The sequence below is a fragment of the Sminthopsis crassicaudata genome, chromosome 4, assembly GCF_048593235.1.
Source record: "Sminthopsis crassicaudata isolate SCR6 chromosome 4, ASM4859323v1, whole genome shotgun sequence".
Lineage (NCBI taxonomy): Eukaryota > Metazoa > Chordata > Mammalia > Dasyuromorphia > Dasyuridae > Sminthopsis > Sminthopsis crassicaudata.
The window spans coordinates 256,012,606-256,039,148 of record NC_133620.1 but is presented as its reverse complement, the minus strand read 5'-3'; the positions used below and the strand labels follow the sequence as shown (position 1 = coordinate 256,039,148).

At 33.1% G+C, this 26,543-nt stretch overlaps 1 protein-coding gene across 4 annotated transcripts in view; it reads right to left on the bottom strand.

Moving 5' to 3' along the window:
- The window catches only part of KHDRBS2 (KH RNA binding domain containing, signal transduction associated 2), a 977,363-nt gene that overhangs the window by 277,202 nt on the left and 673,618 nt on the right, over positions 1 to 26,543 (bottom strand). For all 4 annotated transcript variants that reach the window (XR_012489268.1, XR_012489266.1, XR_012489267.1 and 1 more), the window contains one exon: positions 5,879 to 6,077. Coding sequence is in view for 1 of the 4 variants with exons in the window: in XM_074310599.1 (XP_074166700.1) it covers positions 5,879 to 6,077 (199 nt within the window). In the remaining 3 variants the exon portion in view is untranslated. The remainder of the gene's footprint in view (positions 1 to 5,878; positions 6,078 to 26,543) is intronic.

The following is a 26,543-nucleotide window of genomic DNA, read 5'->3' as shown; positions in this document are numbered from 1 at the left end:
AAGGAGGCTACTGAGCCTGAATTAGATGAAAGGATGGGCTGGAATACCAACAGGCTGTTATAGCTAATGAAAAGAAATAAATTTGTAAGAATGAATTTTAGGTTAGCATGATTGATTATACTAAGCCAGAGTTTCTTATATTGGTTTGAAATGAACTTTAATCATTTCCTTTTCTGAATGTATGACTGTATATCAGTATATTTTATTGATATCTTTATATTACCTGAAGGTGAAAATACAAAAAAAAAAAAAAATCATAGGCACATTATTTAGAAAAGTTAGAAGCTCAGCTTCTTCCATTATATTTGTTATTATTTATTTATTTTGTTTTGTGATATACTGGCATGTTAGTCAAAGGAAATTGCCGTTGTATAGATAATGTTTCCCAAAAAAAAAATTTTTGAAAAGAATGAAATCGAATTGTAAACCTCTACATTAAAACATATTCTACTTATAATAATACATTTAATTTTCCCATTCAGTCATAAAGTTAATTTAGAGTCACTTATCCACAGGTACATTGAGCATTCACTGAATGTATCAATATGTCCTAAGCCAATCATTATCTATTCTCCTAATCTTATCTTAATCCAACTTGATGGATTTATTTCATTCAATGGAATCAAATAGTTTCCTAATCTCAAAATCTTTGAGTTATCTTTAGCTTCTTCCTATCATCTCTCACATATTCAAACAACATGTATTATTAATTTTCAAAAATTATTTTAAATCACATCTCTAATATCTATGTTTTTTGTCCATTTCCACTGTAATTACACTAGTTCAGACACTCATCTCCCAAAAACTGTCTTTTTTGATAGTCTCCATTTTGATATTCTTGTTCTGGTTTTTCTCGTTAATTTTTGTTAGACAGTACTGACAATGCATAATTTTCCTAAAATGATTCTTGACACTCAAAAACTGCTTTGCCTCATGAGTTTCAATGACTGATTAATGTACAGGATGAAAGAAAATTTCTTAACATAGTACTCAAAGCTTTTCACAATCCAGACTCTTTCTCCTTCTTTAAAAATGGAATCATGGAACCTAAGAGTGTTAGGGACCCCAGTTATCTAAGATTGTAGTTCATTGTGCAATTAAGATTTCTTCAAACCCTGGGAAGTAGACACTCTGGTCTTTCCCAGTAAAAAACAAAACAAAACAAACAAACAAACAAACAAAACAAAACAACAACAACAAAAAAAACATAATCTGCTAATTCCATTTTTGATAAATCTAATTATAATTTTGTCCTTTCATCAAGATCAACTTTTTTGCTCAACTTCATATATCCATTACTTATTTAGGAATCTTTTAGAGATTCAATAAAAGCAGATCTAAATAATCCCTTAACTTCAAGGTAGCCTTTAAAATATTTGATAATAACTCTCAGTTTACCTGCTTTTTTTTTTTTTTTTTTTTTTTCCCTAGGCTATGCATATCCATTTCTTTCAACCAGTCTTCATGGGATCTTATTCTAAGTTCCATTGCTATGGTTTACTCTCCCATGAATTCTCTCCTTTCCCAAAACATGATAAAACAACGGTACAAAATACAGTATTCTAGACAAAAATCTGATCAAAACAAGATATAGGAAGAATATAATCTGCTTAGTCTCACCATGCAATTCAAGATTATATTCCTTTTCTATTTACCATAGCAAGTTTTTATTTGGATTGGCTTTTATAATCCACTAAAATACCTAAAAAATATTTATCAAACTAACTATTGTGGAGTGATCCCTATCTCATTGTTTACTTTCAGATTTGTTTTTTAATCCAAAGAAGAGTTTATATTTATCTCAATTAAATTTCATCTTAACTTTTATTGCTTTATTCAAGAATATCACAGAAACTCAAAGTTAGAAAACCCTAAAAATACAAAGATCTAAGATCTTGATTCTATAGTTTAATGTGTTTTCTCTATAAACTTTACTTCATTTGTAAATTTGATAAATATGCTACATATGCCACTTTTCAAGTCAATATCCAAAATCTCTACCCCAAATAAAGTATAATATCTGTTGTTTTCCAAATGTATCAAGCATACTAATGTGGCCTGTGTTTTTTAATATATGATTTCTCCTACCATAAATCATCTCTAAGGCTCTGCTTTAATTAAACTCTGGATTTATTTATATGATCAACTTTTTAGAGTCTACATTCCAGGCAATATAGACTGCTAACTTATTCTGGACCTCTTAGTGCCTTATCCCACTTTGTGGGTTTGTATGTCATCATTCATCTCCAGAATAATTTCTCTCCTCTTTTTTTTTTTTTTTTTTTTTTTCTTCTCTGTGCTTATGTTCTTATATTCTAGGACACATGCATCCACTTTTAAAAATTCCTTTCCCATTTCAAAGCATAGATTGGGAATTCACTGCTACTTCATAGGTCTCTTAGGATCTGCCTACTAAGAAAGATCCTCCCTCCCCAAAACCCTCATATTTACTGGCATCACATTTCCACCTTTTTCATTGTGTATCATATTTGTGTTCTTAATTGTAATCTCTTTGACACAACAAATATCTACTATGTAATTATTCAACTTTACATTACCTGGCACTTAGTATATTGCCCTATATTTAATAGGTATTTAAAAATGCTTGTTAAATTTAACTGATTCAAACTAAATTTCACAGTTTTTAAGTCTCAGATAAACACTAAACTTTTTTTTTCCCAAAGAACTACAATAACAGTAAGATGTTTTCTTGCTCAGGAAAGCAGTAGATTTGATTATCTGTCTACCTACAGTGTGGTCAGAAACTTAATTCTGAGGTCCAACCAGGGACAATGAAAAAATCTAAGATGGAAATTGGTTGGTGGTGTCAGTTAAAATAAAGGGAACTTTCTTAGGGACTTTATTGTAAAATAAAGACTATCTGTGAGACTTTCTTCTCAACTCAGTACGTTGATATTATTTTGCTTTTCTTAATTCTTACAGTGATAATAACGTAAGAATAGTTCTAGTAATCAGGAATTCTTGCATTTTATTCTTAATTGCTACATGATTTTTTTTCCCTCAAGGATCTTTCCTAATTGCTAAACATTTAAGAATTATTGATCAGGCTCCTTCTATCATTTTGTTTTTTGGAGGACTAATATGCTTTATCAATGTCTGAGCATTCTGGTCCCTTATAGCAAAAATGTTAGTTGTTTTTATTTATTAATGATCTTCTAGTACAAACTAATAACCTACTACATATATGACAATGACAATTCTGCAGGAACTATTAAAATATAAAATTATAAGATCCATTATTTTAATGAATCCACTATTCAATAAAGCATACCTTGACAGAATATTAAAAACAAGATAAATATTTATTATAAATGTAACATAAAAATCACCCTTAGCACCAGTAAAAAGGTTGAACAATATAAAAATCCTTTCCAATACAGTTTTCTGTTTACATATCAATTATAAATTTAACTTCATATTCAAATATATTTAATATATTTGATATATAAATATATATTATATATATATTATATATATAATATATAAATAAATATTTAATATATTTGAATTTCTAAATATATGTCAGTCTTTATATATATACACATGAACTTTTACATATATAGATGTGTATATATGCATAGACACCCACACTATATACATACATATGTAGATATATACGTTAACATTAGTAAATTTTTTATTTTTAAAAATTAATTCAAAGATCAACAAAGTCATAGCTTGAAGGTAAAATCTGGGCAATGGTCTGTTTTTGTAGGACCTGACACATAAAGTCATTCTAATTTTTAAGTCATACTAGCACAAGAAATGGAACCAATTTGGTCTGTTAGTGGTAGTTTGCCAAGTCCTTTGTAAAATTAACTTTGTGTTTTAATGTTAATAAATATAAATATAGTTGAAAGAATTCAGGATTTGGTGATAGACTAGATGAGTTTTAATTATAGCTCTATTATTCACTAGAAGATGTTGTCTAAATGTGGCCTTTTACCAATCTAAGCACCTGGTTTTTCATTTGAATATAAGTACTACTTACTTCAGGAGGCTATTGTAAAGAAAGTGCTTTGGACATATGAAACTGAGTTATTATTATAAATATTTATAACAAATATATCGAGAACATTTCAAACAGTGGGTAATACAGATAATGTGCTATCAGTGATGTAAGCATGATTTTTTGAATAGTCTTTTGGGACTTGGTGTAGGAAGAATTTGGTCCATATGACAGAATTACTGGCTATCTGAACTACAATTACAGTAAGATGTTTTCTTGCCCAGGAAAAGGGATACATATTTATATAGTATCTACTATATACTATGCAAGGCCCTTTTTTTGTTGTTTGTTTTATTTTTACAAATATCTTATTTGATGCTAAGAAAAACTCTACAAGATAGGTATTATTAGTATCATTTTATGGTTGAGAAAACTAAGCAAACATAAGTTAAGTAATTTCTCCAGGGTAACAAAGCTAAGAAGGAAATTAAGCCAGATTTGAACTCAAATCTTCCTTTCAGGTCCAGTGTGTCCACTGAACCACCAGCTGTCTCTCTAAGATTCCTATGTAAAATGAACACGATGATACCTCTAACCCTTATGCCAGTTAGTTGTTGGTAGATCAAAATAAATGCCATAGTAAAAGTGCTTTGAAATTTTTAAAGTACTAATATAAATGTCAGCTATTTTTATTGGGTCAAAATATACACTTGGTGTTAGGTGAAATGAGCACAGAAATTAAAAGAAGTAGCAAAAAAAAAATCTTCATATCTTTTTTTATTCAGGACAACTGCATGGACAAAATAAACTTTGCTGATAATGTTTTGAGGGAGGATCAGTGAATGAAAAAGTTCTGTCTCTTATTTTTTAAGCTATTAGATGAAGTTCTCAAAGAGAAATATTCTTTGTTTTAGAGAATGACCAGATACTTTATCAAGCTGAAATGAAGAGCCCATGGAAGAATTGATGGGAAATAAAGACTATTACACAGTGTTGAAGCAGTGTGAGAGGTGTCAGGAAGACCACTGTTATCTAAGAAATCTTTTCAAAGATGGACTCAAAATATCTTTTGTATTTCTTTCAAAAACTCTCACACATTATCTAATATAAACACCCTCTTAAAATGGCTTAAAATTAATGAAATGTGAATTTACTATTATTTCAGTCTTTGGAAAATTTTTGCTTTCCAGAAAGCAATAGAAACTCAAGACTTTTTTCACTGTAAAATCTTAACTGAGGCCTTATTTACATATAAACTTTCATCATTAAGAATGTTACAGCTCTTTCTACTCTGTGCATAAATAAAGGTGAAGATATTAAAAGTATTTAAATAAAAAGAAAGCTGTATAAATTAATGTATTAATATGTGACATAGAAAGATAGACAAAGAGAAACAGACACAGACCAGAGACAGAGAGACAGTCATTAAAACAAAGTCTCTAGACAGAGATAGAGAGACAGACAGAAATGGATAGAGACAAGACATACACAGAAAGAAGAGAAAGAAGATAAGAGAAGACATGAGAAAAGAAAAGAATGCTTCACAGTTATACCTTGCCTCATTCTTACTACTTTGTAACATCAGACTTTCAGCTACACATAATGAGAATCTTGCTATCTAGTGCTTAATATTACCATCTAATACTTACTATTAAACTATTTATACCTAAGTTAGGTGTGAAGCACATGAATACTTGGAAAAATAAAGCTTATTTTGAAATACTCTAATCATTTCAATCACAACCTTTGAGATTATATTGCTTTAAATATCATATAAACCCTAAGCAATGCAAATCAGGTTTAAATATAGAAATTAAATGATCTATTCTTAACTTGAATATCCAAGTTATTTCATTACTATTCAAGAAATTCATCTGATAATAATGGTCAGTGCCTTAATTTACTTACATATTCTTCATAAGCTTCATGAGCTGGGGGAGGGGGTGGCCGATATCCTGGAATAGCTGAAGCCCCCCTTGCTCTAGGAGTTGGAACCCCTCTTGCTACTGGGGGTACTGGAAGAGCACCACGTGTCACAGTTGTCCCCCTGGGTGCTGGAACACCTCTTCCAGGTGGTAGGGGAGGAGGAATTGCACCCCCACGACCCCTAGAAGATAAAATTCATATACCAATTATACATAAGAGTAAACAAAGATTATACATGATTAAAGGCTATTAAATAACATGACTAGGATAGGTCTAGAGCTGGAAGATGACCATCAATCTAGTCCAATCAGATAAAAGTGTAATCCACAACATTGCAAATGAAGTGACTTGCTCTAAGTCATTCAGGTACTAAATAGTAGAGTTGAGATTAGAACTCAGGCCCTATACTTCTTATTTCAATATTTTTCTTTTTTTTTTACTCCTCCTTTTCACCCCTCTTTCTCTTATTTCTCTCCTTTCTCTCCTCCTCCTCATTTCTATCTTCCTCTTCCCCTGTTCTTTTTCTTTCCCACAGTCATGTTTTTCCTCCATCTTTTCTTCTTCAGAATCTGTAAGATCTTCCGAAGGCTGGAAGTGGAGGCCACTCATGATCCCAATCTAAATGCTGACCAACATGGGATTTTTAATCTGTTGGTTTTGTAATGTGGCCAGATTGAATGATCCAACCCCCCATCCCCACAATTTTTGTTTTGTTTTGTTTTTACTTTTAACATTTAAATGATTTTGATTTCTATTTTTTCTCCATTCCTTCCTCCATTCACCCTTCCTCAGTAAGCAGTCTGATATACATGCAATTTATAATTTAAGGAAATTTCCTGGAATCTGGAAAGGTTAATCAGATTACTCAGGAATAAATAGATAATTCATATATAATATGAATTCAAATTGTATTGTAGACTCTGAGGTTGACTATCTAACTCTACCACAGAGGCTTTCACATTTTGCTAGCTTTAATTTTATAAAACTTTTAAAAATTAAAAAAAAATTACTAGCTTTAATTTTATAAAATTTTTAAAAAATTTGTAAAAGTTTCTAATGATCAGAGTAAAAATTACTCATATTATTTTGCAATATATTTCTAATTATCTGAAATTCTATTTAATGTTACTCCCTCCTAGGGGTTTTCTCTGTTGTCAGTTGCCATCCAAAGATATAACCTGAACCACAGCTCATCTTATAATCGTAGTATTGAAGAAATTCATCAACATAAGATGTTAAGAAAATGACAATGCTTTTTTTTTTTTTTTTTGCCATGGGAATTAACACAAAAGCTACTTTCTCTAAAAGCCTGATCAAATGAAATCAGCAAAATTCTGTGACATTCAGATGCCTCTGGAAAGCTTCAGCATTCCTCTGCTTCAATCATTTTTCTCTTCATTATTTCTCAAAAGATGGCTTCCATTTTCTGATATGTAAAAGAAGATAGTTTGATGAGCTGATATAATGGTTCTTTCAAGCTGTGGAAAGTTCAGTGACTAAGAAAATGTCAAGATACTTCATGCTAAAATTCCATGTGTTTGATTCATTTGTCTTACCTTATCCATCATGCTTTATCTTTCCAATTTCATAATATAAATATGCTTTTAAAGTGCTATATACTGAGTAAAGTTACAAACCTCTTCACCCAGCAATAATGCATTTTTCATTTGATGAAAAATACTTTGAGAAATGTGTTTATAAGTTATTTGAAGAGTCATCAAATTATAGTTTTATCAACTATATAGTACATATCACCTTAACATATGTAGTGCACACTTGGTTGTCTCTTGGGCAGCATCAATAAAATATTAGACCTTTTATATGAGATACTATAAAAATATAATGTAAGGTAAATGATATTCAAGAAATGATTCAGTACATATTTAAAGCAATATTTTAAAATATTATTTTGCATTTTTGAATGATATATGGTATTTTGTAATATCTATTTTTTCCTTTTATAATATTTTGCTTGAAGCATGAAAATGATACTCCTCTGTAAAGGGCTAGAACTGAGCAAATGCACTTGGATAATGGAGCATGTGAGACTAATTGCCAATTGGACAATTCTCTATTAACATGTTTGAAGGATGCCCCTCCCCAACTATTCTGTGCTGGCTGGATTGTTAGGTGTGGACAAAGAAGGGGAAGTGATGAGTTGGTGAGTAGGAGGAGGAAATTGATTCATTCTCCTGGCAGTGGAGGGAGAGGAAGGAGGTGTGGAGATTGCTAGATCTAATCCCCTGATCTTGACCTCAAAAGACCAAGAATAAAGACTTTTGATTATCCTGACTCTGGCTGATTTCTGGGAAGACAGAGTTCCAGCACTCTTCTATTTCTCATTTTCAATAATCAGAAATCTTTTATTTTGTTTTGTTTTGCAACAGAATATGGTTCTATTCCATTTGCTTCCTTGTTGATATGTAAATAGCATTGGTGATGTGAAGTCTACATTGAAAATTAATTTTTAAAAATTATTTTTATTGCATTATTATAAACTTAATAACATAACCAATAAAACAAATCAAACAAAAATGACAAGATATTTCAATAAAAATTTATATCTATTCTCTTTACATCCCCACTTGTAAAATAAGAGACATGTTATTGAAACAATATAAATATTTTCTATATTGTTTCTTTTTCCAAATGCAACAACTCAATTTAGTCATTTATAGTGTTCCTAAAAGCTGTGTTGGCAACAAAAGACCTTTTGAAACATCCCATACTTATTGTCATTTTTTGAACATTTTTATTTAAAGTTTTCAGTTCTAAATTCTCTTTCTCTGTTTTTCCCAAATCACTCCTAGCTGAGATGGTCAGCAAACAGATAAAGATCATAAATGTGCAATTAAGTATAGCATTTCCATATTAGTCATTTTGTACAAATGATTTGAAAATAAGAAAAAATGAAAGAAAAAGAAAAATAGTGTGCTCCAATCTATATACTAATATTACATACAAATACTATTAGTTCTTCCTCTGGAGATAGATAATGTGCTTCAGCATTAGTCCTTTAAAATTGTCTTGGATCTTTTAATAACCAAAAATAGTTAAGCCATTTATAATTCTTCATTAAACAATATTGCTGCTACTATGTACAATGTTTTCCTGGCTCTGTTTTCTTCACTATGTAACAGTTAGTTCATTAAACCTTTTGAGGTTTTCCTGAAATAATCCTGCTTGCCATTTCTTGTAATACAATAATATTCCATTGCACTCATAGGTGTGAGATAGCATTTCAGTTTTTTAATTTGCATTTTTTGATAGTTATGTAGAGCTTTTTTTTTTTTTTCCCTGAGGCTGGGATTAAGTGAATTGCCCAGGGTCACACAGCTAGGAAGTGTTAAGTGTCTGACACCAGATTTGGACTCTGGTCCTCCTGAATTCAGGGTTGGTGTTCTATCCACTGCACCACCTAGTTGCCCCCTATGTAGAGCATTTTTATAAGATCATAGATAACTTTTATTTCTTTTGCAATCTGCCTATACATAAACTTTGACCATGGGATGGAACCAAGATGATGGAAAACAGACAAGTTTTTGTCTGAACTCTTCCTAGCTTACCTCTGATCAATACCAGATCAATTTCTGATTGAGTTTTGGAATGACAGAACTCACAAATATTTGGAATTTTATCCAGAAAAAAAAGACTCCTGTCTTTTCCAAAGGACAAATCCAAAGATTCCTGACTTGTCCTGTCATTTTCCAGCAGAAGATATTTTGGAAGAGCTTCAGGAAAGGTCTGTCTCAATCAGATGGGGGAAGGGGAGAATGGTTAAGGGGGTAGAGGGAGCAATCTCAGCTCGGCCCAGGTGAAGAGCAGCATAGTGCAAAAGACTCAGGATTGAGAGGCTTTAATGCCCTGGGAGAATCTAGTGGGAGTCTCATAGCCAAACCAGAGCAACTCTATTTTGATAAGAAGCCAGTGCATAAGCAGACTAGCTGTGACAACTACAATGAAACTAAAGAAGGCAAATAGAGAGCCCTTGAATCCTAGCAAAAAAAAAAGTTGCCACAAGAAGGAATCCATCAGCAAGACCCCAGGGTAGTATGAAGCCATGAAGCCACTATCACCTACAGAGGAAGTTTGGGACAATCGCCCCTTTGCCCTAAGAGCAGACCTCATCTTTAAAAATGAGCAAAAAAGCAAAAACAACAACAGCAACAAAAAATAACCTCTGACTCTAGATAGATTTTTTTGGAGATAGGGAAGACCTCAAATCTCAAATTGACCATTTAACAATTGGGGAATTGTAGAGGGCTGAAACTCTGAAAAGGTATACTTAAGACTCAATTGATTGATGAGATAATTCTCTAGCTAAATACATACTTAGTGTGATATTTAATGTGATGTAATCATGTAATGATGTATAACTGGAGTATGTTCAGTATGGTGTAGTGACATAATCATACTGAAGTATTTAAGGGCTGAGTGAGGATACAGAACTCTCTCAGCCACAGACAGAAGAGAAGATACTAGATTCTAGACTCTATCTTTGACTAGCCACGTGGCCTTCCTGCCTCCTTCACTCTTCCACTAAGACCAAGGACTCGGGCTGATCCCATGGTCCTCCAGAGAGCTAGTCTAGACATTACAGGGAATGACTAACATTTTTATAAATTTGACACTGTTCTTTATATATTTGAGAAATGAGCACTTTATCTTAGATATTTGTGGCTAATACCCTTCTTTCTTAATAATTTTGGTTGCATTTGTTAGGGTAAAAAACTAAAAATATGATCACTTTAAATTATTACATTTTGTAATGCTATTTATATCTTCTATGATGCTAAATTCTTCCCTTGTCCATAAATCTAACAGATAAATTATTCCATGCTTTCTTAGTTTGCTTATGTCATCATCCTTTATGTGTAAATCATATACCCATACTTATCTTGGTATATGGTATGTAATATTATACTATACCTAATTTCTCTAATACTATTTTTCAGTTATGCCAGAAGATTCTGTCAAATAATGAATTTTTGTTCCAAAACCTTAAAAGTTTAATATTTCTTTTAGTTACTATGTTCTATAATGTAATTTTTACTTAATCTATTCCACAGCTCCACCACTTTATTTCTTAGCCATTACCAGATTGTTTTGATAATTATTTCTTTGAAATATAGTTTGAAAAAAAAAAAACAAAAACAAAAAAAAAAAGAAATATAGTTTGAGATTTTTTTGTATTTTTTTCTTGGTTCCCTTGATATCCTTGAAGTTTTGCTTTCCCAGATGAATTTTATCTTTTTCTACTTCTATGAAATAATTTTGACAGTGTGATATATGTGTCACTAATTAAATGGATTAATTAAGGTAGAATCATAATTTTTATTATATTGGTTTGGGATACCCACCAAAAAATGATATTTTTTAATTCTTTAGGTCAAACTTTATTTGTGTGAAAAGTGTTTTATATTTGTGTTCATATAGTTTCTGGTTTTGTCTTATAAGGCAGATTCCCAAATATTTTATATTATCTACATTTATTTTCAATAGAATTTCTCTTTCTATGTTCTATTGCTATACTTTTAGTAACAGACACGCTGATAATTTATAAGGGATTATTTTATGTCCTGAAACTTTACTAATGTTAATAATTTCATGTAGCATTTTAGTTAATTCTAATTTTCTTTCTCTGTTTTGGCTTTTTTTCTTGTTTAGTTCTTTTTTTTTTTTTTTTTTTCAATATAAATAATTAAAAGTCTCTTACTTAATTGAGGATTCTGTTCTGAAAGGTGAGACTTATTCTCTCTGGGTAGTAAATTTTTGGTTGTAACCCCACGTCCTTTGCCTTCCAAAATATAGTATTCCAGACCCACTGATCCTTTATTGTAGAAGCTGTCAGATATTGGGTAATCCTCACTCTTTTGCTCCTTGATATTTGAATTGTTTTTGTTTGGCAGCATGCAATATCTTTTACTTGAGATAGTAGCTCTGGAATTTTGTAGCAATATTTCTTGTGGGATCTCTTTCTGAAAGTTATCAATCTATCTTTCAATGACTATTTTCCCCTCTATTTCTAGAATATCAGGACAGATTTTCTTCATGCCCAAGAGTGCTACCCAGGTGTTTTTTTGTTTTTTTTTTTTTTTTTTTTTTTTTTGTCATGATTTTCAGGTAGACCAATTTTTACATTGTTTCTTCTGGATATATTTTCTAGGTCAGTTGTTTTTCTAGTGAGCTATTTTCCATTTTCTTATATTTTTTCCTTATTCTTTTTAGTTAGTTTGCTTCTTGATGTCTCATAGAATGATTAGATTCCATTTTTCCATTTTAGTTTTTATTGTGTTTTTCTTCAATTATTTTTGTATCTTTTTTTCTATTTGATAATTCCTCTTTTGAAGGTGTTGTTTTTTTGGTTTTTTTTTTTTTTTTTTTTTTTTTGCATTTGGCCATTTGTATTTTTAAATAATTGCCTTCCTTTTCCAACCTATTGTTTCCCCTTGCATATTTCTCAATTCTTTTCCTACTTCTCTTATTTGTCTTTTAAAGTCTTTTATGAGTATTTCCCAGAAGGCTTTTTGGGCGTAAGTCCAATTCATACTAGTCTTTGAGATTTCCTCTGTGGACATTTTGTCCTCATCTGAATTGGTGTTTTATTCTTTCCTAGTTTCTTTCTATGGTCAAGATTCTTTTCTGTTTCTTGCTCATTTTCTTTTCTTTTCTTTTGGTATTTTCTCTTTTGTGACTCTTATGGTTGATCTCTGCTTCTGGAGTAAGGACCTTACTCTTTAAAGAGTAAGATCAATTTCTATATCCAACTGTGTGTATATGTTATTCCCTATTTGAGCCCATTTTTATGAAATTAAGGTTTAAACTTTGCTGATTCCCTATCATCTTCTCAATAGCTCTTACATGATTCTTTTTTCTCAGATAATTAGCCCTATTCAATCTCCTCCACTCCTCTCAATATAATTTTTCTTACCCCATCAATATCACTTTACATCCACAACCTTTGTCTATATATACTCCTTCTAATTGTTGTAGTAATAAAGTTCTTAAGACTTAAACATATTATTTTGCCATAATAGAAATAGAAACACTTTAAGCATATTGAATTTCTTATGTTTTTCTCTTTACTGATTCTTTTTTTTAACCTTTTCATGATTCTCTTTAGTCTTATGTTTGGAGATCATTTTTTTTTTTTTTTTTTTTTAATTTATGTAATGTTCTCTTCTCTAAATTTATAATCATTCTTTGGAGCAGATTTCTTGGAGAGCTTCTGGAGGCAGCCTTAGTTTCAGTTCAGCTCAATAATCCCAAATGCAGCCAGGAGTCCACATCCTTTACTGTCTCTTTCCAAATCTTATCTCCTTTACTTGGGGCTTGGCTAGTTTTCTGGAGGCCTTCCGGATCTTGGTTTCAGTGTTCTCCACAGGATAGCCTACCACCACTTCTCTGTCTTCCTTCGTTCTATCTGATTTGTGAATCTCCTTGACTGAATCCTGACTCTGAATCTCCCAAAGTCCTCTCTAGCCCTGAGAGCTTCTTGCTCATATGCTGCACACTGAGTGCACACTAATCATTACGTAACTAGGAAACCATTATTTGTTGTAGGATTAAATCAATGCTAAATTAGGTTTAACCATTGTCTCCTCAATTCCATTCAGTACCTTGTTTCAAGTTCTGGCCCATAAGATCTCCTTGTAGGATCAGATCAATCATACTGTATTATTCTAAATTAGATAATTATTGTCTCTATCCATTCCAGTGACTTAGCACTTGTAAGAATCCTAACATATTTATACATTTCTGGTCTTTTAATTAAGAATGCTTGAAAGTTCTCTATCTTGTTCAATAATAGTTTTCTTCTGAAAATTATATTCAATTTTTCTGGTAGGTGATTCTTGGTTGTAATCCTAATTCTTTGCTTTCTGACATATCATATTGCACCAATTCTTTAATCTTTAAATTTCCAAATATTATGCAATCTTGACTTAAGCAACATGAATTGATTTTTTTTTTTTAATGGTTACAGTTCTTTTTCCTTAATATATGCTTCAGAACTTGGTGTTGATGTTCTAGGGAGATTTATTTTAGAATTTCTTTTAAGTGGTCATCAGTGGTTTCATTTAATTTCTGTTTTGCCATGTGTTTCACATGCATCAGGTTGGTCTTCTCTTGATATTTTTTAAAAAGGTGTCCATGATTTTTGCTTTGTTTTGTTTTGTTTTTTAATTTTTTGTTAATCATGACTTTCATGTAGTCCAATAAGCCTTATACTGTCTCTCCTGGATCTATTTTTGAGGTTGGTTGTTTTTCCAATGAAATATTTCAAATTTTATATTACTTTTTAAAAAATATTTTGACTGTTTTGTTGTATTTTGTTGCCTCATAGAGTAATCAGTGTCCACTTGCTCAAATCTAATTTTTAAGGAATTTGTTTCATTAGTGAGCTTTTGTACTTCCTTTTTTGTTTGGTGAATTTAATTTTTTTTAGAGAGTTATTTTCTTCAATAAATTTTTGAATCTTTTCTCATACTACTGACTCTTTTCTCATGACTTTCTTGAATTACTCTCACTTCTTTCCCCATTTTTTTCTAATTCTCTAATTTGCTTTTAAATTTTCTTTTTAAGCTCTTCCAAGAAATCTTTTTGTGTAAGGGCCCTTTAAATGGGCGGACACAGTGCATCGGGATTGAGGCCCAGAAATAATTTCTGTGGATATTAGGACTGCCCTTGGGCGGGATCCTGGCCATATTGAGATAGCTTCGTAATGGGTGACTCTCTCGCTGATTGGCTGTGTGTGTGACCTCACAGGCCCTATATAAGCCCACTGCAGGCAGCAACCGCCCTCTTTAACCTCCTGCTGTTCACCCTGGCTCCTAGCCTGGGTGGCCAAGCCAAGATGGGTAGCCGAAAGAGGTAAGGATTTTGGTAGTGAACACATGGGTCTTCTGACCAGGTGTTCACCAGGGAACCAACAAGTCAGGGCATCAGTTAGGGCATTATGTGAGTAGGTATAATAAAGGCTTTTAAGATTACATGTGGTTGTTCTTGAGTGCGCTACCGGTTACTAAGCTATAGATTCAAGAGATTGTGGCCAGAGACCTTAGAAGGCCTCAGAGGAGGCGAGCCGGGTAGAGCTCACACTGCAAAGGACAGTGGTCAAAGGTACTCTGGTGGGTCTAGGACAGACTAGTAATTGTAACTGCCAGGAGAGCACGTTACAAATGGCGCTCAACGTGGACGCATCAGGAATTATCAGGTTTTGAAAATATTTAATATTCAGAATTAAGATTCTGAAAGATCCGGTAGAAACGCCACTTAAGAGGGAAGACAGAGAAGCAATATGGACCCAGGTAACTCTGGGATCAGGCTCAAGGACACAGCTGAACATAATGCTTATTATATAAAGAGGTTAAAGAGCCAGATGGAAGATCTTTTAACAAAGATCACCACTGAAGAACAGCAGGAAGCTTGTAATCAAGCTCCACAAAGGCTATCCCCACACCCAGTAAATAGAGCTAGGAGAGGGAGCAACCTAGAGCTAATGCGATTGTATGACAGTAGAGAGTATAAAATGCCACAGCAAGAGTTGCTGGAATTGCAGGTTAAACTACAGATGGAGATAGAGAAAGAAGAAAAAGCTAGGTTACTACAGACAGAACAGGAAGAGTTCAAACCAGTGGCTGAAACTAAGGAAGGAAATAAAGGAACCACATGGACTAAAGTTGTAGAAATTCTTCTTAGCATTTTGTTGGTTTACCTCCTGCATTGTTGTTTTAAGGAATTTATCCATTACTCTTCCATTGAGAAGAAGTTTAGTTCTTTTTATGTGCAAAGCTCAGGTTTGATTTGGAATCAGCCTTTGGGGGATTTTCCAATTCTTCTTCCCTCTGCCTCACCTTCTTGGGCCAAGGGAGAAGGGGGAGGAGGAAAAGGAAGGGCGATAATACTATCAGCACTGCCCATTAATCCATTCAAAACTCCTGTGTCTTCATTTCAAAGGACAGGAGTAGGCTTTATGCCCCAAGGCAAAAAGGAATTGTGGGGTATTGAGTATAATCAGAAAAGTTTTAAAAATACAGTTGAGTTAATTTCTAAGAAACCTTACAGGGACAAGACCTTGCAGTTAGAGAGAGTGGAGTTTTATACTTTTAAAACTGCTAGGATCGTCTTTGGAGAGTTGGAACTCCTCTTTTCTTACCTCGTGGATTTTCCACTTCCACAGGTGAGCTTGATTTCCCAACCCCCCACGGGTACTTATAAAACAGTGTCTATGTCTAGAATGGGTTGGAAAATTGCTGTTTTAATCACTAGAATAAATAGACAGTGTGTGATCTTTGACCCAGGAGGAAAAGTAATATCAGATTTATTGATTCACACTCCTGGAGTACAATTCGGTATCAGAAACTCAAACTTTGATTTTTAGGCAAAAGAATTCAGGGATATAGCCGAGTGTTCTAGTAAAGTCATTACTGCACAGACTATCCCCAAGATCTCTTCTAAACAAGAGAAGGGAATTTTGGGATATGTGATTGCTTACAATTTTTAAATTTTGATTTTACATTTTTAAACATTTTTGATTTTACATCTTCAAAGTATTTTGATTTTACATTTTAAAGTTATTTTGGTTTTATATTTTTAATCTATTTCGGTTTTACACTTTTAAATTATTTTGGTTTTACATTTTTAAATTCTTTGCATTTTACCTTAGCAATGCACTTCGGGCATACACAGAAAGTGCAGCTAAGTGACAGACTGACTTTTGTCTGACTTGTTAATCTTTTTGACAACAACTTTGTTTCCACTGTGATGTGGAAAGGCCTGGATGGCATTTGGAAAGGCCCAAGTTGGGCCCCGGGGACATTCCTTCCTAGGTGCAGATCCAGCAGCAGAGTTCATCCCCACCAGAGACATTTGTAACCTGGGGATCCAAGAGAAGGACCAGACAACCAGCCAGAGGGACCAGCCAGATGTCCGCAGCCCTTCAGACGCTGATGGCAGCAATGTCCCTCCTGACCATGACACCAGAGACAGCAGACACAGTTCCAGTGTTGCAGCTGAAATGGATTGTTTTGGGTGATACGCGATATAAAGACTGTAAATGGACAATGGGCCTGCTTGCTTCTCCCGTGGCCACTTGCCATATGGTGGCCTGGGAAGAGGCTTTGCCCTATGCTTTCTATTGAAGGACTATGCTTTTAAATTAGTGGGTGAAAAACCAACACACCCACCTGCCATTGTTATTGAGACAATGTTACTGGACATGACTTTGCTTATGTGCACCTGTGAAACTAGAATTGTTCTAGAATTGTGAAAAGTGCAATAGAAAATTGTGATAAGCTAGAATTGTTCTAGGATTGTGAAAAGTGCAATAGAGAATTGTGATAAGCTAGAATTGTTCTAGGATTGTGAAAAGTGCAATAGAGAATTGTGATAAGCTAGAATTGTTCTAGAATTGTGAAAAAGTGCAATTGAGAATTGTGATAAACTAGAATTGTTCTAGGATTGTGACAAATGCAATTGAGAATTGTGATAAACTAGAATTGTTCTAGGATTGTGACAAGTGCAATAGAGAATTGTGATAAGCTAGAATTGTTCTAGAATTGTGAAAAGTGCAATTGAGAATTGTGATAAACTAGAATTGCTCTAGGATTGTGACAAGTGCAATTGAGAATTGTGATAAGCTAGAATTGTTCTAGGAGTGTGAAAAGTGCAACAGAAAATTGTAAGAAACTAGAATTGGTCTAGAACTGTGATAAATGTAACTAGAATTGTGACAACCTACCTACTAATATTTGTTAACTAGAATTGTGATGTTTTACCTTGTTGACTTCCCACCTCAGTGTTGACATCCTACCTCTTTGGCATATTATCTCGAGTATGACTTTGATGAATGGGTTGAACATTTGGGCCACTGTTGAGCCTGGTTCTCATTGTCATACTTCTGTTTACTGATCTGCTGCTTTGTACCTCCTTGGGCATAACACTGTCATCTCATGGATCAAGTGAACTATAGCTGGTGCTAAAAGTTTAGCTTGGTGAGATGTGCGGTTCCCGCAAAACAAGAGAAAGGGAATTGTAAGGGCCCTTTAAATGGGCGGACACAGTGCATCGGGATTGAGGCCCAGAAATAATTTCTGTGGATATTAGGACTGCCCTTGGGCGGGATCCTGGCCATATTGAGATAGCTTCGTAATGGGTGACTCTCTCGCTGATTGGCTGTGTGTGTGACCTCACAGGCCCTATATAAGCCCACTGCAGGCAGCAACCGCCCTCTTTAATCTCCTGCTGTTCACCCTGGCTCACCAGCCTGGGTGGCCAAGCCAAGATGGGTAGCCGAAAGAGGTAAGGATTTTGGTAGTGAACACATGGGTCTTCTGACCAGGTGTTCACCAGGGAACCAACAAGTCAGGGCATCAGTTAGGGCATTATGTGAGTAGGTATAATAAAGGCTTTTAAGATTACATGTGGTTGTTCTTGAGTGCGCTACCGGTTACTAAGCTATAGATTCAAGAGATTGTGGCCAGAGACCTTAGAAGGCCTCAGAGGAGGCGAGCCGGGTAGAGCTCACACTGCAAAGGACAGTGGTCAAAGGTACTCTGGTGGGTCTAGGACAGACTAGTAATTGTAACTGCCAGGAGAGCACGTTACATTTTTGAGCCTGAGATCAAATGACATTTTTCTTAGATGTTTCACATATAGTCATTTTGACACTATTATTTTCTTCTAAGTATGTGCCTTGATTCTCCTTGTTACCACAATATCTTTTTATAGTCAATTTCTTTTTTTTTTCTTTACTTTTCTTTCTTTCTTTTTTCCTTCATTTTTTTTTCCTGCTATTTTGTGACAGTGTTTTTATGTGAGAGTTGGATTCTGGCCCTGCATTATCCCAAGGTTAGGGTCTTAGGTCAGGCTTTTGCTGAGCTTCTGAATTTAACTCTTTGCTTTTACTGGAAGGTAGATTATGCTCCTGGCTTGTACTAAGGGGTAGTAGGACTCCTTTTAGTTGAAATTGTATTGTTTGTTGGTTCCAGAACCGAGATATTGCAGCTAGAAACAGGGTATTGTGCATTCCAAAGGCAGGATATTGCTGTGGGCTACTTCTAAGGAAAGGTTTTACTACTGTTCAGCATTTAAATTAAGGCTTTGTTGGTGGGTGTGCTGGGGGTGGGGTTACTAGTCTAGGAACTAGTTGCTGCTGCACAGATCATTTGCCTGGGGCCTGTTGGTTTTCAGGAGGATAGGACTTCCTTGGTGAATTGTCCCAGACTTGGAACTTTGCTGAAGGCCTCCTGCTTTGAGGCTGACTGGCTGGTGCTGCTGCTCTTGGACCTTTTCCCCCACTAATTTCAGTGAGAAGGATTTTTCCTGCTATTCTGGTATATTGTTTCTTTTCTTCTAGATCAATTCTAATGTAATTTTCTATTTGTTTGGAGGGGAATTTTTAAAAGCTTCAGAGGATTCATTCCCGACTCTACCATCTTGGAAATCTCAAAAGGGAAGTTTTGATATTCATTCCCAAGACATATTTGCTAGAAGAAAACGTTAGTTAATAAAGAAGACAATGTTGCAATAACATTGAAAAAAAGAAAAATACACATGTAGCACATATACACATTTCTGTTTATGTGAGCAGTGGAATGGCCTTCTATAAAACTGCTCCTCACATGAGGCCTGAAAATGAACTTGAAAAATAGACACTGAAAACTTTTAGGGGACCCTGGATCACTCTAAGATAATTGTTGTAAAATAATATGTTACTTCTCATTTCTTTAATGAAGCTTTCTTCAAAATTTTAACTTTGAGTCCCTTTTCTTATTGGCACATAAGTAGATGTTATACAATTATTTGACAAATAAACAAACAAAAACATTTGCAAGAAAATTGTTGTTTAGGAAAATATTTAAAAATGAAAATTCAAAGAGATATTGCTAACTAAATTAGGAATTTGTCAGATTTAGAGAGAAAATTAATTTACTCATTTTAAAGCAATTATATAATTCACTTCAATCTGTACTTGTTTACATTAAAGAGCACCATTAAGGTAGCAATATGCATTCATATTCTGACAACATTTTCAATAAGCTAGAAAAATGTAGTATTGAAAAATTGTAATTCTGTTTCTAAGCAATAAAGTGTAGAAACAGAAATTCATGGACAAAGGTCTTTTCTTCAGTTACTCCCAATACAAAGTCATCCATTTCAGAAAGAAAACACCATCTCTGAGTGTATTCTCTTCCTAAATTGCTAGGGTTATGTTGAATTTAGCAGTTATTCACTTGAGTGCATATGATTTCCTTATTTTTATCTGATTATACTACTTTAAGACTTCTCTGGCCGACTTCTCCATTATTCCTCAGAAAGCTCATAACCCCATAATCTAGTAAGATCATATTGGCCTTGGAACTATTTCTCTGGATTACTCTCTGGTTCTCTAATTAAAGAGTGGGGTCATAAATTACAAACCTCTAACTTGTGAAAACCAAAAAAAAGCACCTCATTTTCCACTGGGACTTTTTTTTTTTTTGTTTTGTTTTTAATCTTTCTTTCTTTCTTTCTTTCTTTCTTTCTTTCTTTCTTTCTTTCTTTCTTTCTTTCTTTCTTTCTTTCTTTCTTTCTTTCTTTCTTTCTTTCTTTCTTTCTTTCTTTCTTTCTTTCTTTCTTTCTTTCTTTCTTTCTTTCTTTCTTTCTTTCTTTCTTTCTTTCTTTCTTTCTTTCTTTCTTTCTTTCTTTCTTTCTTTCTTTCTTTCTTTCTTTCTTTCTTTCTTTCTTTCTTTCTTTCTTTCTTTCTTTTCTTTTCTTTTTTTCTGAGGCAATTGGGGTTAAGTGACTTGCCCAGGCTCACACAGTAGGGAATGCTAAGTGTCTGAGGCCAGATTTGAACTCCGGTCCTCCTGACTTTAAGGCTGCTGGGACTTTTCTAACCAACTTCTATATCCTTCTTTCTTTTCCACACATCTTTCCAAGTTCAACTTCCTCTTGCACTTTGTTTTCCTTTATCAGATTATAAAGTCCTTTAGCTAAGAACTTCATATAAGCAGTCACTTAATAAATATTTATATGAATGGATCTATAGTATAACTGTATGTTTAGATGCTTCTAAGTAAGTTCTCTCTATGTTAATTACTTTTACTCTTTGCAAAGCAAGGGAGGACTGATAACTTTTGTTATTTTCCATTTTTTCACATTATCTCTCAGTCAGAATCCATTCTATTTAACAAAACAAATTAAGCACAGCTAACATATCAGTTAGGTTTGGCAGGGTATCCATTGTTCCATACCTACAGTTCACTACCTCTGCAAAAAATAGGAAGTTAAATTTTTATATCTCTTCTTAAAGGCCAAACTTAGTCATTAAAATGATGGCACAGTATTCAGTACCAGTTTTTGTTATTATTTTCATTATTTTCTATTTCTGTTCTCTATAGAGAAATGTTTATTTCTTATTGCAAACTTTGTATATATTATCAATTCATTTGACTTCCCACATCTCTGTATTTTTCATATTCATCATTTCTTGTAGTTCAATGATTTTTACATTAAACCTATATATTACAATTTGTTTGGTCTTTTTTCAAATAATGCACAACTACTTCCTGACCCTTATTTTGTGCCAGAATTATTCACATTCACACAGTGTTTTAAGGCTTAAGAAATTTTTCTCATAGATCATGAATCTTTGAAATAGCTTGCATTAAGTAAAAAAAAAATGCAAATGAAGAAAAGTCTCAGCCAGATGAAATGTCATGTCTAAGGCTACAAGTACATATCCCTCTTTCACTCCACTGAAGACTGGAAAAATGCAATAGAACCTGTGTAAGCAGTGTGTGTTGAAAATGGTCAACCATACTGATGAACTCTGGACAATTAAATTTTGCTATGATTTTCTGCAAACCATCATGACCAAAACTATCAAAGGCCTTGATAAGATTGAAAAACAAAACAAAACAAAACATATTTTTGCTCTCTTCTGCTATATTGACTGTTCCTAGGTCCTTACTGAAGCCCCACTGGCTCTTTGGTAAATGACCATCTTCCAGGTGAAGAATTAGCCTTTTAGGAAAGTCTCTGCCAAGAATCTTGTCAGCAATTACTAAGAGAGAGAACCTCAACTCTCACCCTCCTTTGCCCATGATTTTCACTGGACAAGCTATTTCCTTTTTCATTATGGAGATGGACAAAATCATTTTTTGCCCAAATCATCTTCCTATTTTGACTTTATTTTGGTATGGGGTGTGAGATATAGGTCTATGCCAAGTTTCTGATATATTAATTTCCAGTTTTCCCAGGATTTTTTTTTTAATCAAATAGTGGGTTCTTAAACTAGAAGCTGAGTTTGGAGGTTTATCAAATACTACATTACTATAGGCACTGATTATTGTGTCATATATATATATAACCTATTCCATAGACCACAACTATACTTTTAGTTAGTATCAAATGATTTTGTTGAGTACTGCCTTATAATAGAGTTTTAGGTCTGGTATTGCTAGGTCACCATTCTTTGTATTTTTTTTTTTTTTTCATCATTTCCCTTTATATTGTTGACCTTTTGTTGTTCCTGATGAATTTTGTTATTACTTTTTCCAGCTCTATGCAATACTTTTTTTTGACAGTTTAATTGGTATGGTACTAATCAAGTAGAACAATTTAGGAAAAATTGTCATTTTTATTATATTAATTTGGCCTACCCATGAGTAGATGATTTTTTTTTCCAATTGTTTAGATGAGACTTTATTTGCATGAGAATTGTTTTGTAATTGTATTCATATAATTCCTAGGTTTGCTTTGACAGTTAGACACCCAAATATTTTTTCAGTTGCATACCCAATTCATTGATCTTTTTCTATTTTATTCATATAGTTCTTTAGAGCTATACAATTTCCCATAAGAACTGCATCTCATACGTTTTTGGAATGTTGTCTCATTATTTCCATTCTCTTGGATGAAATTATAGTGTTTTTTTTTTTATTTGTTTTTTAACTAATTCATTTTTTAGAATTAGATTATTTAATTTTTGTTTTTAGTTGATCTTTTCTTGGTCCTTTATTGAATATAATTTTGAGTAAATCTTGGTTTGAACAGAAGCATTTACAATTTCTACCTTTCTGCATTTGACTGTGAGGCTTTTATGTCCTAATATAAGGTCAATTTTTGTGTAGGTTCCATGTACTACTAAGAAAAAGGTATATTCCTTGTTAATGAAGAGAAAAATAAATGAAGGTGGCTTAGCTGTACCAGATCTAAAACTATATAATAAAGCAGTTGTCATCAAAACCATTTGGTACTGGCTAAGAAAAGAGAAACTGATCAGTGGGATAGGTTAGGTTCACAGAACAAAATAGCCAATGACTAGAACAATCTAGTATTTGACAAAACCAAAGGACCCAGCTTTTGGGATAAGAATTCACTATTTGACAAAAACTGCTGGGAAAATTGGAAACTGGTATGGCAGACAGTAGGCATAGACTGACATCTAACACCATATACCAAGATAAGGTCAAAATGGGTTTATGATTTAGACATAAAGAATGATATTATAAACAAATTAGAAGAACATAGGATAGTTTTCCTCTCAGAACTGTGAAAGAGGAAGGAATTTGTGACCAAAGAAGAAGTAGAGATCATTATTGATCATAAAATAGATAATTTTGATTATATTAAGTTTAAAAGTTTTTGTACAAACAAAACTAATGCAGACAAGATTAGAAGGGAAGCAATAAACTGGGAAGACATTTTTATATCCAAAGGATCTGATAAAGGCTTAATTTCTAAAATATATGTAGAATTGACTCAAATTTATAATAATTCAAACCATTCTCCAGTTGATAAATGGTCAAAGGATATGAACAGACAATTCTTAGAAGAAGAAATTGAAACTATTTGTAGCCACATGAAAAGGTGTTCCAAATCACCATTGATTAGAGAAATGCAAATTAAGACAACTCTGAGATACTACTACACACCTGTCAGATTGTCTAAAATGACAGGAAAATAATGATGAATGTTGGAGGGGATGTGGAAAAACTGGGACATTGATTCATTGTTGGTGGAACTGTGAAAGAATCTATTCTGGAGAGCAATTTGGAACTATGCTCAAAAAGTTATCAAACTGTGATCCCTTTGATCCAGCATTGTTTCTATTGGGATTATATTCCAAAGAGATCTTAAAGGAGGGAAAGGGACCCACATGTGCAAAAATGTTTGTGATAGTCCTCTTTATAGTGGCAAGAAACTGGAAACTGAGTGGATGCCCATCAATTGGAGAATGGCTGAATAAATTATGCTATATGAATACTATGGAATAATATTGTTCTGTAAGAAATGACTAACAGGATGATTTCAGAGAAGCTTGGAGAGACCTACATAAACTGATACTAAGATCTCCCTACTCCTTTTCTGCTCCACTGTTGCCAACCATGTGTTCACTCACTTTTTCTTCCAAGTTACCAACATTTTTTTTACCCCTAGGGAGAAGCAATCTAATCAGTTGACATTATATCTTTTGGTCCTACTCCTTTTTTTGAATGTGAATATTTAGCTTATGGAATCTTAACCTGTTATTGGTTCACTTGCATCATATAATCTGCCGTATGTTTCTTCTTATAATGACATAGTCTAGTAAATGTCAATTTTTGCTGTGAGGGTGAATTCAAATTTTGTTGCATTTAGGTAAAGGAAAAACAATGTTGATGATGAAAATTTCATGAGACACAAATCTTTACCAATAAAGTGTTGTTGTGGTTTTTTACTTCATTTCTCACAAGGACTCCCTGACATGTCAGATAATCTATGACTACTCTGATGTTTGTTGCCCAGAATTAAAAACTTGTCTTCTTTTGGCATTTTGATGATGAAGAACTTCATGTCTTCATAACACATCTCTACCTCTGCTTTTTAACTTGTCCACCACCTTAGATCTTTGAGGTAAGTAAAAATTGTAAAATGCTAAGGGGATGTTTTCTTATTTGTCCATATATTGGATTTAAATGTCACAAAACTGCATGAATTTTGGCCTCACTCCCTCTTTCTGAATTATTGGAGACCAGAGTCAACAAGTCAGTGGAAAGTCAAGACTACTGTCATTATTAAGAATGCAATGGATGTCCTTGGTCTCTTTATTGTCTAATCAAATACTGATCCACCATTATTATTTCTTAGTACCAAATGGCTTTGATGACCACTGCTTTATAAAAGAGTTTTAGGTTTGGTACTGCTAAGCCACCATTCTTTGTAATTTTTTCTTATTAATTCAATTGTTATTCTTGACTTTTTAATTTTTCTAGATTAATTTATTATTTTTTTTTCTAGTTCTATAAAATAATTTTTGTAGTCAATTGGTATGGCACTGAAGAAGTAGAACAATTTAGGCAGAATTGTCATTTTTATTATATTAGCTTGGCCTACTCATGAGTAATTGATATTTTTCCAACTGTTTAGACTCACTATTTGTGTGAGAAGTGTTTTATAATTATGTTCATATAAGTTTTGTCTGGGCAGGTAGACCCCCAAGTATTTTATTTTGCCTATAATAATTTTAAATGAAATTTCTCTTTCTATCTCTTGCTGGTAGACTATGTCAGTAATATATGGAAGTGCTGATAATTTGTGTGTGTTTATTTTATATCTTGAAACTTTGATAACATTTTGAATTGTTTCAAGTAGGTTTATGGGTGATTTTCCAGGATTCTCTAAGTATATCATCATACCATATGCAAAGAGTGATCGTTTTATTTCTCCATTGCCTATTTTAATTCCTTTAATTTCATTTTCTTTTCTTATTATTAAAGCCAACTTTGTAGTGCAATACTGAATAATAGTGGTTATAACAGGCATCCTTGTTTCACCCCTGATCTTACTGGGAATGTATCCAGTTTCTCTCCATTAGAAATAATGCTCACTAATAGGTTTAACATTCCCTTGGTTTCCTCAAGCTGGTTTAGCTCATCTGTTGAAATGGTTTATGGAAGAGTATTTGCTTAGCATTGTTGGGCTTGGCAATCCTTACATTTGAGTTTCTAGCTTTCCCTGAACACCCAAGCACAATAGTATAATATTATAATATCCATAGTATCTGTTTGATTATTGATAATTTTACAAGATGAAATATATCTGAATTTCCAATGAGTTTCAGCAACAATATATGAAAAGAGCATTTCTTATGACTTTTTTACCCTGTTTCTGTCACTATATTTATTTAATCTATACTGATTCAGTAACATTTTAAGATACAAGCATATTCAATGTTTTTTCCACTAATACATTTTTATTGTTAGATACTCCTGACACAGTAATATATGTCATGGCAATAAGTATCTTTCTCATCTTTCCAGTGATGATGTTAACTGGATATACTGGGCAGTGGGGTAGAGTACTGAGCCTTGACTAAAGAAGAACTAAAATATAAATCTGGCCTTATACACTTTTAAACTATATGACCTGGCCAGGTTGGCCAACTCACTTAACTTTTCTATCTCAATTTCCTCAATTGTAAAATGAGTATAATAATAGTATCTATAATATAGAATTGCTTGAAAATTATATGAGATATCTACCAAGTTCTTAGCATCTTAATATATGGAGAATGTTGAGTAACCTTTCAATCATGTCTGAATCTTCATGATCTCTTTGGAGGTTTTCTTGGCAAAGACACTAGAATGGTTTGTCATTTCATTTTCCAGGTCATTTTACA